The sequence below is a fragment of the Cryptomeria japonica genome, chromosome 4 (assembly GCF_030272615.1).
Source record: "Cryptomeria japonica chromosome 4, Sugi_1.0, whole genome shotgun sequence".
Classification (NCBI taxonomy): domain Eukaryota; kingdom Viridiplantae; phylum Streptophyta; class Pinopsida; order Cupressales; family Cupressaceae; genus Cryptomeria; species Cryptomeria japonica.
This window is the reverse complement of record NC_081408.1, coordinates 289005321-289017561: the sequence shown is the minus strand read 5'-3', so window position 1 is coordinate 289017561 and position 12241 is coordinate 289005321. Positions and strand designations below refer to the sequence as shown.

The following is a 12241-nucleotide window of genomic DNA, read 5'->3' as shown; positions in this document are numbered from 1 at the left end:
ATGGATGACTTCGTCATGTGTTGCATTGGTTTTATCATTGATGTCAACACTTATCTATCTGGAGGTCTACATTGTTGATTTGGCACTCTGGTTATACTGATTTGTTGATGAAACGACACATTGTGGTCCTGATATGGATATTGGCTTATACACAGTCACTGGTATATGTTTCACCAGTAGCTCAGGAAGTTGATTATGACTTGTTATCATCTGGAGATCGTTTGGTTATGTCGAAGACATGGATTGGATGTTTACATTTGGTGTTTTGCTAATCGACTTCACATATTTACCTTAACCGACATATAGGTCTAGGTTATGGACTAGTACAAGATATCATGTTCCAGATCAGCACAACACATTTTGGAAATGGTTTATTGATTGGATAATGTGTAAATGTATTGAGGCCGACATATTGGATTGCATCAATACTTATTTTGTAAATGTAATATCTTTAGGGAGTCGACCTAATGATGAGGTCTTAGGTTTTGTATAAATAATTGTAAGATCTTATTTGGAGATATATGAGTCTGTGCGAATATTGAAGATCATTGTGAAGAGCAAAAATAAGCAGCTCCTTGTGTGAATCACGCAGATATTATCTGAAGGTTGAAGGAAAGGTTATGAAGGTGTTTGACACTCATGGTCAAAGCTTAAACCGGTATTGAATCCAACATTGAAGATGCTATATTGAAGCAGTATATTTTTATTGGATTTAACCATCCAATTGTAGTCAGTGTGACTCCTATTTTGTGATTGAGCACTGAGCTCTAGGTGGTTGGCCTTTCTGCATGTGCAGACCCCATTATTGTATTCACTTACTATCTATAGTAGTATCATCTGATTGTGGGTAAGGTCTCCCACCGTGGTTTTTCCCCTTACAGGGTTTCCACGTCAAAATCTCTGTGTCATGTGTTGTGGATGTGTTTTGCTTTCTGTTTCATGCATTAAGTTGTATCGGTATTGCTATAATTGTTAATATATTTTATAGGCACTAAGTTTTAAATTGGAATAATTGGTTTTGGGTAATAATTTATTGACAATTGATTCACCACCCCCCCCTCTTAGTTGTCCTTCTTGGTTCCTAACAATTGGTATCAGAGGCTACTCCTCTTTTTGCAGAAGCCTAACAGATTGAGGAGATCATATGGCAGCAAATATCCTCAACAAGGATAATCCCAAACTTGATGGAACTAACTATGGTATATGGAAGATCAGAATGAAGACACATCTGAATTGCATTGGAAGATATATATGAGATGTTACAAAGAATGGCTATGTTGCTCCTAATCAGAATAACCCTAATCCATTGACCTTGGCTAAAGACTTGGAGAATGATTGCAAAGCAAGAGAAGCACTTCTAAGTGCATTATCAAATCAACAAATCATGGGATTATCAGATAGATTTACAACTGTGTGGGGGAAAAAGCGAGACTAGGCCAACATGTCCTAATCCTACCTTTTGTCACACACTACGGAATACGAAAGAGCCTAGAGGTATCACACAATTGGCTACTTCTTTTTGGTGAAAGAGAGAGCCACGGGCTACCTATTAGGGTTTCTATTCCTTTGTTGTAATTGAAAGGTAAGATTATGCAAGTTCAATTCCTAACCCTAAAATGCAAGTATGAACTAATAACAAGATTGCAGAATTGAACTTAAACAATGGAAAGCTGTAAACATAAGGACAAGACAAGAATGCAGATACGTACCCGGAGTCAAAATCTGAGTGAAAATGTTCGGGACGGGGGCACGGGTGCCACTGTCCTGATTCTGCACCTGAAACTGCACCTGAAACTGCCACTTTGCAATCTGGAAAACTGTCAGAAATGCTAAAAATTGTTGTTTGTCAGGAGGACCAGGGCGCCTAGCGCCCCTGTCCCAGGGACTAGGGTGCCCAGCACCCCTGTCCCAGGGACCAGGGCGCCTAGTGCTCCTATCCTGGTAGGACCAGGGTGCCCCACGCTCCTGTCCTGGTCTTCTACTCTGAAACTTGGTGTATGGTTTCATCTTTGTCTGTTTCTTTCGGATCTGCAACTTGTGGCATCGTCTGAATCCCAAAATCTGCACTTATATCTGAAAAGGTGTTTGGGCGGCTATATAGGGTTTTGCCTTAGTCAAACCCCCACTTTGGTGATTTCCACCTCCACGAATAGCCAAGCTGTATTGTAAAAGTAATGTGTGTGCAGACCTTGTGTGTGTGCAAGATCTAAAATGCAAGTAAGCAAACTAGAGCAACCTAGAAAGTAAACCCTAATTGCTTGTAAATGACAATGTAAATGCTCCAAATCAAGATGCCAAGTGATCTAAAGCATGAATGTAAGTGACATAATGAGGCTTATGCAAAGACATGAAAACAACATGAAATCATACCCAATCCCAAGGGAGGGGTACAAGCCAATCTTCAGTCGGTGATCCCTTATTGCTCTTCAATGCCTTCAAAGCCCTAAGTGAATGAATGGATTTGATGAATGCTTGGAGGATGAATGTTGAGAGTTGTTGAAGTCTTCAAAGATCTGCTCTTTCGCTGCATATGAGGTTCCTGAAAACAAAATTTCGATCCCTTCTAATGAAGAAAGAGAGCTCTTATGTATGAAACCCTAGGTCTTAATTCCAACTTTTGGCCGACCTAGAGATTGAATATCCCACCAATTTCTTGGGGTTAAGCTTTATTTTATGATTGGATCGTGCTCCTAAAATTTTGGGAAAAATGTCTGGGACCGTGTGCACTCCGGGCGCCATGGTCCTGGCAACTTTTCACCAAATTTTCAAGGCCATCAGATATGATGATTTTAGAGAGAATCCCAAAGTTACAGGGGATTTCGAGATGTTTTGACCCCCGAAATCAAGCCCCCAAGCTCAGAATAGGGCCTAATTAGGGTTTTTGATTAAGTGATGTATTGGAAGAATAAAATGAAAAGGGGCACACTTTAATGAAAGGGCCCGACTTTATGATATGAAGGATGATGAAATAGGACCTTAGACCTAATTAATTTGATTAATTAAATGCTAAAGGAGAAATGCAATGCAAAATGCAAATTGCGCCAAGGTGGGTGCTAAACTAGATGTGAAATTGTACTGCTTTAGCAAGTGCGTACAATTTACGACGCTACATTTAGCCCCCACTTTAGCGGTCATATGAGTACTACGTGCATATGTAAGCTAAAGTACAGGAAAGTAAACATTATTTGAAAAAGGATATATCCATAAGTTCGTCGAATGAAGCCCCCAGCGGTATCTACAGTCCACAGTTAGGAACCGCACCCTACAAAACACACGTTAGATCGCAAAATCACCTAATGCTTACTAAGGAAGGTGATGAAATTTTTGAGTAGCTATATGCACCCCCCTGTTTCGGCTTGCTTATTAGGGAGGTGAAACAGGGTAGCATGTTTACTTACAACAAATTGTGTGAACGATTAGTGATGAGAGATGTTCACTACAAAGGCTTCATCAGAGCACATTTTGGAACATCAAGGGAGTAAGGGAACAAAAATATGATTCCTACGCAACAAACGGTTCGAAAATCGCATCTCCCAAACTCAAGTTATGATGAAATGAGTGATTTAGGGAAAATTAGGGTTTTGAAAGTAAAGGAAAAGGAATGAATTGCATTTGTCACTTTGTTGATTCTGAGTATTGTTCGTTGCAGCGGAGCCCACATAGCCATCATCATGCCTTCATGACGACCGGAGCGTCCTGTGAGGATTGAGATCATGCAACAGGCCGTGATTGACGATGAGCCACTGGACGAGGTGAGTTGACTGAACTTTGACTTTCTGCATCTCTGTTGATTCTGATTTTCTGTGATTGAAAGCGGGCCCTGGAATTTGACCCTGGGTCCCACCCAGGGCGCCATGGTCCCACCAGGGCGCCATGGTCCCTTCAGGGCACCATGGTCCCTATGGGGTGCCATGGTCCCTGTGGGGCGCCATGGTCCCAATCAGGACTCAGCCGGGGTCAACTTTCGATGTTCATCAGTTTGCGTATTTGGCATAGATGATTTTGATGATTGATTACTGATTACATTGGTGTTTTTGTGTTGCAGGGTCTCCCATACATGAGAGAGCACACGACGGGGCAGATTCTTCGTAGTTTGCGAGATCAGATTCCTCGGCTTACTCTGGCAGAGAGAGATACATTGTCTATAGTAGGTTAGTGGTCTATGATTCTTATGCCGGCCATTCGATTTCATCCCGCGATGCTAATGGCACTCATGGAGCGATGAGATCCTGACACATGCATGTTCTAGCTTGCAGTAGGGGAGATGACGGTGACACTTGAGGATGTGTACCGCATTCTTCGCCTACCGATCAGAGGAGCTACCGTGACATATGCGACCGATCGGTCAGCAGAGGATCATCAGAGCGAGCAGGTATATTGCATAGGGAGAGTTATGCCGAGTGAGACGAGAGGTCGTATCATGGTCAACTGGCTCTTACATCCTATAGGAGAGGTGCCCCTCATGAGACGTCCTATGATAGCCATCATTGCACTAGTTGTCTGCCCTAATGGGCGAGGTACACACATGCATGGGGGTCTCACATGGTGCATCAGGGCTATGGAGAGACATAGGAGAGTATACGCCTGGGGTCGGAGTATGCTTGCACATCTCTATCACAACCTCGAGGAGTATGTTTTCGGATAGGGTTGCAGCTTGATGACATGCACACTTCTGCAGGTGTGGATATTTGAGCACTTTACATGCACCAGGCCTATCGGCTATCCGATGAGTGCAGCTAGTGAGCGACCTAGGGTATTTGCTTATCCACTTACCAGCGAGTGGAGATTTGGAGATCTATTGTATTGGAGAGTGACATTTGACAGATTGACAGCTGAGGTGACTATGTGGAGACCATATCTGCAGATGCACAGATGGGATGGGATGGAGAGATAGTTAGCATGCTTACAGAGGAACCGCCTACTGAGAGGGCGATATCCACATATCATAGTCCCATTCTACTTTGATCGAGTACGGAGGCAGTTTGGGCTAGAGCAGTGTGTTCCAGCTGATGTGCCCATCTACACTCGACACTCACGAGTCCTTCCCAGACCCAGAGCAGTAGCGAGACCCACGATAGATGATATCGAGATCACAGATATAGAGGGGTCCGACCAAGACGTGGTCACTGATTATGCTGCAGACCCCGGAGCACAGCGCAGGTATCTCTCATGGTTTATGAGATCATACCCAGGGCCTATCTTTCCACCAGATCACCCGACAGGCCATCCAGGTCCATGGAGACATGGAGACCGAGATGAGGATCAGGGATCCAGATCAGAGGAGCCAGAGGAGAGAGAGGGTCATGAGGAGGCAGGAGGACCTGATCCACCCATAGGAGATCAGCCTAGTGCCGAGGATGAGGAAGGAGAGGAAGATGACATAGATAGAGATGATGATGAGGAGAATGAGGATGTGGATGAGGATGAGGATGATGAGGAGGAGGAGGATAGAGATGAGGAGGAGTCAGATGCAGCTCTCCATCATTCAGGAGATGATACCATAGCTTTAGATCCCTCGTTATTCCCCAAAAGGGGGAACACGAGGCGATCCGAAGACCTGTACCCATCGCGCATAGATCATTCGAGCGTGGGGAGCCTAGTAGTTCCCAGTCACAGATGCTACCATATCACGATCCCTACTGGCGTGAGGGAGATCCAGGTATAGTAGGTTTATATTGATTGATTGATGTTTCGATGATATAAAATGGTACTAATACATGATCTGTTCTACTGCTATAGCTAATGTGTAGGAGTGGCATTCTCTGATCCAGCAAGCAGTGACAGATATTTCTACGATGGCGCAGATCCCTAGTTCCTCACAGGTTGCTTATAGACCTCAAGGGAACGCGGGTCGGCATGATGATTTATTTTCCCCATTTCGAGTACAGGTAGAGATATGGAGGGAGAGAGAGTGAGCTCTATCAGAGGACCTTCAGCGAGCACAGCGTGATCTAGCAGTAGCTCAGGCCGAGGCTACCTCGTATCGCGCGATCCTTATGGATAGGGATTGTAGGAGTTCTTCTCGGAGTCACTCACGATCTATATCATTCTATACGCCTATGGGTCCACCTGCACGGCCGGATCAGGAGGGAGCATCTAGTCGTCACTCTCCAGCCACCAGCCCTAGGGATAGGAGATGATCTATTGATGTAGGGTGGGTCACATTTTGGATGTATAGTGACCTACCTTTGTATATTGATCCACACACATATATATATATATACATGCTTCTTTGTCTCAAACGTGTTATTTTTAATGCCTAAAACAATGTATATATTTTGCTTTGATTAAAGCTAACACATTTGGTAGATTTATATGTATGTTCTGAATTTAATTTCCATGTGATTGATTTCTCAATGCTCCATGATTAAATTGATACATGTGTGACTTAATTAAAATCTTTGATCAAGTACTACATTGATGATAGGGAAGAAAATATGTGTTAAGCCTAAGAATCATATAACTAATGTGATTTAATTTGAATTTAAACACAACATGACACGATTCAACTTAACACATAAAGACATTGTATAATATGCCAACATAATAAAAAATGTAAATCTTTTGCAATTTACATAAATGAATTCAAGACAAACCATAAAATAAAGAAACGCGTTTGTCAGGAACGAAGCAATATAGATTAAACAAAACATCGTTTAATTCTATTTGCTTTAACAAAGATATGCTAACATATTATCCAATTTTGAAGAAGTGAGAAAAGAAATAGATGACTGATAAGGAATGAGGAATTAAGCATAGTATCTACGCAAGTGCATAGCGTTTATAGGGTCTTTAAGAGACGTACCATCTACACCTGCTATTTTATAAGCACCTGATCCATAATCTTCAATAACGATATACGGTCCAAGCCAATTAGGACTAAATTTTCCCTTTTCTTCAGGTAAGGCATTCACATTGCGCTGATTCTCATAGAGAACTAAGTCACCCACTGAGAAGGAACGTTGAATAACCTTATCATTATAGCTTCATTGTAGAGTTTTGTGATATGCTTGAATATGCTCAAGAGCATTTATACGCTGTTCATCAAGCATCTCAAGCTGTTGAAGTCTTTGTTCTCTATAAGCGTCATCATCTACTATACCTTTGAGAGAAACTCTAAGCGATGGAATCTCTAATTCTAAAGGCATAATAGCATCAGCACCATAAACAAGATTATAAGGGATAGTTCCGGTAGCAATTCGTACACTCGTTTGGTAGGCCCAAAGAGCATAGATTAGCTGAGTACTCCAATCCTTACCATGTTTATTCATGGTTTTACGAAGAATTTGTTCAATTATCTTATTGGATGATTCGGCTTGACCATTTGATTGAGGATAGTATGGTGTAGAAAATCGATGTTTGATATGATACTTCTTGAGGAATTTCTTCACGTCCTTGTTCTTAAATGATGTCCCATTATCAGAGATTATAGTGGAAGGTATCCCAAATCGAGAAATAATGTTTTCTAGAAGGAATCGACAAATCACTTCAGCAGTAGTAGAGCGAAAGGGAATAGCTTCTACCCATTTTGTAAAGTAATCTGTTGTGGTTATAATGAAAGTATGTCCTTGAGATGAAGGAGGAGAGATTTTACCGATACGATCCAGCCCCCATGCAAAGAAAGGCCAAGAAGCTACATGAGAACGAAGTTCTTGGGCAGGAGCATGAATCAAATTATTGTGTTGTTGACATTGATGACATTTCTTAACAAATGAAAAAGAATCCTACTGCATAGTTTGCCAATAATATCCCATACGGAGTAACCTTTGAACCAAGGATTTGCCTCCAAAATGCCCCCCATAGGCACCTGAATGCGCCTCTTCAAGAGCAATAGGGATTTCCGATTTGTTAAGACAACGAAGGAGAAGACCGTTATAACCCCTTCGGTAAAGAACATTAGAAAGAATGATATATCTAGCGGATAGCTTGCGAATTCTAGCCCTAGTGTTCCTATTGGTGGAATCAGGAAAGGTACCATCGGTCAGGTATCTTATGATATGCGAATACCATTCATCTGAGTCTATAAAGTCACAACATGTCACCAAGCTAGAATCATCTACAATAGCTGGGGAAATAAGGTTGTGAATAACAAATTTAAGATCAACCACAGGGTCCTTTAAAGATACCAGAGAAGCCACACATGCCATTGCATCCGCATGTCGATTATCTTTTCGAGGAACAGGTTCCATGGTGTAAGAATCAAATTTTTGTAACAAAGAGATAGCAAGGTCTTTATATTGTGATAATTTATCTTGTTTTGCTTGATATAGTCCTGTTACTTGTCTTATAATCAGTTGAGAATCTCCAAAAATATGTATGTGTTTTATATTCAAAGCTAAGGCTTCCTTTACTCCTGCTATAAGAGCCTCGTATTCAGCAATGTTATTGGTACATAGGAAATTGAGACGATAAGATAAGGGAATGGACTTCTTTGTAGGAGAAATCAGAACAACACCTGCCCCCGATCCCGTACGACACTTAGAGCCATCAAAGTATAACTCCCAAGTTTCATCTTTCTCTGTACAAAGGATGAAGTCATCAGGAAAAGACTCAGGGTTAGGGAAGGAGAAAGGTGAAGGGGCCTCAACTAGGTGATCGGTCAACGCTTGCCCTTTAATTGCTCTTTGTGAAACAAATTTAAGGTCAAATTCAGTTAACATCATAACCCACTTAGCTAGGCGTCCTGATAAATCAGTTTTAGAGAAAAGATGCTTCAACGGATCAAACTTCACCATGACATGGACTTCTGAATTTAAAAGATAATGTCTCAATTTCTAAGTTGCAAACACCAAGGCCAAGCATTGTCTTTCTATCGCAGAATATCGAGTCTCATAATCGAGTAAGGTATGACTTATATAATAAACTAGACACTCCTTACCATCTTTATCATGTTGTGCCAATAATGCTGCAAGAGCATGAGAGGAAGCAGTTGTATAAAGAAGAAAGGGTTTAGAAGGTTCGGTCGGTCGAAGGATAGGAGGATTAGCCAAATACACTTTTAAATCTTCAAATGCTTGCTGACAATCTTCATTCCATTGAAAAGTGATATTCTTTTTGAGGAGTTGAGTAAAAGGAAAAGTACGATCCGCGAGTTGAGATACAAACCTACGAATAGCTTGAATCTTTCCTTGTAAGATTTTGAGTTGAGACACATTTCTAAGAGGCGGCATGTTGACAATAGCATCTATTTTCTTAGTATCCACCTCAATCCCACGATGCGAAACTATGAATCCTAATAGTTTTCCACTATCCACACCAAAAACACATTTTCGGGGATTCAAGCGCATGTGATATTTACGAATCCTTTCAAAGATTTGATGAAGGATCTTAATGTGATCTATGCGGAGAATGGATTTAAGTCCGAAAGGCATCATTACCCAACAAAACGTACCCCAAGGAGTGGTGAAAGCAGTTTTGAATTGATCTTGAGGATTAATGAAGATTTGATTGTATCCTGAAAAACCATCCATGAAGGATAACAAAGCATGTCCTGCTGTAGAATCAACTATCATGTCAATGTTTGGGAGGGGAAAATCATCTTTCAAAGAAGCTTTATTTAAATCTCGAAAGTCAGTACATATTCTTATTTTATTATCTGATTTAGCCACAGTGACAATATTTGAAATCCATGGGGAATAATCAATAGGGCGGATAAATCCAGCCTCCAATAATTTTTCAATCTCAGCCTTAACAAGAAAAGCCACCTTAGGATTCATGTTTTGGATCTTTTGTTTCACCGGCTTAGCATCAGGAACTAAGACAATATTATGAGTGACAATCTTAGGATCTATACCAGGCATGTCAGAATATGTCCAAGCAAAGATTTTAGGGAATTCACGCAATAAATCTTCATATTGTTTTTGTTCTTCTTCGTCTAGACATTTTCCAATTTTAATAACTTTTTCTTCATTGCCGGAATCCATCTTAACATCAATGGTGTCGCTTATAAGAAGATTACTTTGTTGAGTATCCTTTAACTGAGGAAATTCTTTCACAATCTCATCGTTATCAGTCTCTTTTCCAAAATAGGCATTAGTGTTCAAACAATAAGGGAATCCCCTATTGTGATGATAACGAGGAAGAGTATCATATGCTCTTAAAAACTCAGCTAAAGCATCATCGGTAGGAAAAACATCCAATGCACAGGTATACGAAGGATCAATATACTCAGGGTGTCTCATTGGTAGAGATGTAGAAATAACATTAACACTAATACATGGTCTTCTAGAAGCTTTAGTGCGCTTGCAGGGATTATAACCAAGTCCAAAGGCATAATCATAAAGATTATTCTCTAGAGGAACTTTTATTCCTTGTTCGTGAGCGCCACAACCATTTCCATTATACCCATGCTTAGCTAGAATATGAAAACCATGACCATAACGATCAACCATTTCAGAAAGAGAATGTGGTTTTTCATAAGACAAAGAATCAAACCCTTCAGAATTGGAAGTGTGAGGAGAAGAAGTTTGAGAAGCGGCCACGAAGTTATTGCTCATAGGCTGATTGATTTTTAGCTTCTTCCTTCTTTTCAGCTTTAAGCTCTCTAGAAGGAACCTTATATTCACCTACAAAGGTAGGATTAAAATCAAGAGATCCCCAATCATCTTCTACGAGAACCTTCTCAGGATCAAAATCCTTCTTATGTGTAGATTCAAGTCGAGAAGAATATTCTTCAGGAGTTCCAGACTCATCCAAAGAATTTTGATCATCAGAGAGCGAGGATTCATCGATAGGTATCTTGTTTAAAGAGTCATCACTAGATGAGGAAGGCTTAGAAGAACCCCCTTTGGAAGTAGATGTTTGTAAACAAGCTTGGAAATTAGTATCACCTATCAAGGTATATGTTTTATTATTATAAATAAATTTAACTTGTCTATGCAATGTAGAGGGGACTGCTTGCATACTATGAATCCAAGGTCTCCCTAATAGCAAGTTGTATGTTAGATTTCTCGACATAACATGGATAGGAGTAGGCAAAGTAACAGGCCCCACTGTGACGGGTAAGGTGATAGTACCTAATGAAGTTTTAGCCACATTATCAAAGCCTCGAATAGGACGAGAGTCAGGCTCAATTAGGGATGTATCCACATTCATCTTATGCAAAAGATTAATGCTACACACATTAAGACCAGAGCCATTATCTACTAGTGTTCGTCTTATAGTTGTATCATTTATGATAACCACAATCATCAAGGGATCATATTGATGTTGAATTTCACTAGTGGGCAACTCATCTTGAGTAAACACAATATGAGCTTTAGGATTCATCACAGAGTTAACCAAAGACCCTATATTACTAGATGTATTCGGTGGAGGAACATTCAAATCTTTCAAAGCATCTTGTAACATTCTGTGATGAGCAGAAGAAGTTTGAATCAAATCCCAAAGGGATATCTTAGCAGGGGTAGCTTTAAGTTGTTCTATGAGATCATATTCCTTACTAAGAACTTGTGAAATGCGTGGAGCTTGTGGAAGAATTGGTTGAGGATTCGGAAGAGAAACTGGAGTAATCGGAGGAGGATTAGGTTGCCTATTATTTCTAGTATGATAAGTATGGGCAACCACATGATAACTCTCTCTAGTTAATTGCTTGGCATAATTATAAGGACTTATAGGTTTTCTTCCTTGCACAGTGATGATAGGTTTATTTGGAGTAAGAAAGGAATCATACCTCCCTTGGATAGTAAGGAGAGGTGATTTAGGAACTTGAAAGGTGGGAGAAGGACAAGCACCTTGGACTTCAAAGAGAGGCTTATTATGCTCATTCAGGTTTATCATGTTAACTAATTTAGAAGTTTTGTTATTGTTTAGAGATTTCGATAAAGCCACAAAGTCATCAAGAGCATCATCCAACAAAGCATGATCATATCTATTAAAAGGTTTATCTTTTGATTCAAAAGGAGACATCTCCTCATAGAGGGGATTATTGAAGACAACCATGTTACTAGATTCAGTGGAAGAGTTGATAGGAATGTACCCTTGAGAGGAATCAGTCAACTTATCTTTCTCATCACAACGAAATGGCATAGTAAGAAGGTTTATGAGTTTTTGGTAAAACGAAGATTTGGCCTCTTTAGGATTCAAAAACTCATCTAAAGCTTCATCTAATTCATCTTGGCTATACTCATAATCGGCATAATTGCATACATCATCATAAATATGAACATCTTGCAAATAAAAATCCGACATTTTGAAATAAAAGTTGCATAAAACTGAGACACGCAATGCAAAGAAACAAAGA

At 40.3% G+C, this 12241-nt stretch overlaps 1 protein-coding gene across 1 annotated transcript; it reads left to right on the top strand.

Moving 5' to 3' along the window:
• The first annotated feature begins 4004 nt into the window (after window positions 1–4004).
• Window positions 4005–6164, top strand: LOC131071701 (histone chaperone ASF1-like). Its single transcript, XM_058007650.2, has 2 exons — window positions 4005–5659; window positions 5740–6164. The coding sequence occupies exons 1-2, from the start codon at window positions 5177–5179 to the stop codon at window positions 5764–5766; spliced, it is 510 nt and encodes a 169-aa protein (XP_057863633.2). The 5' UTR covers window positions 4005–5176; the 3' UTR covers window positions 5767–6164.
• Window positions 6165–12241: the final 6077 nt, after the last annotated feature.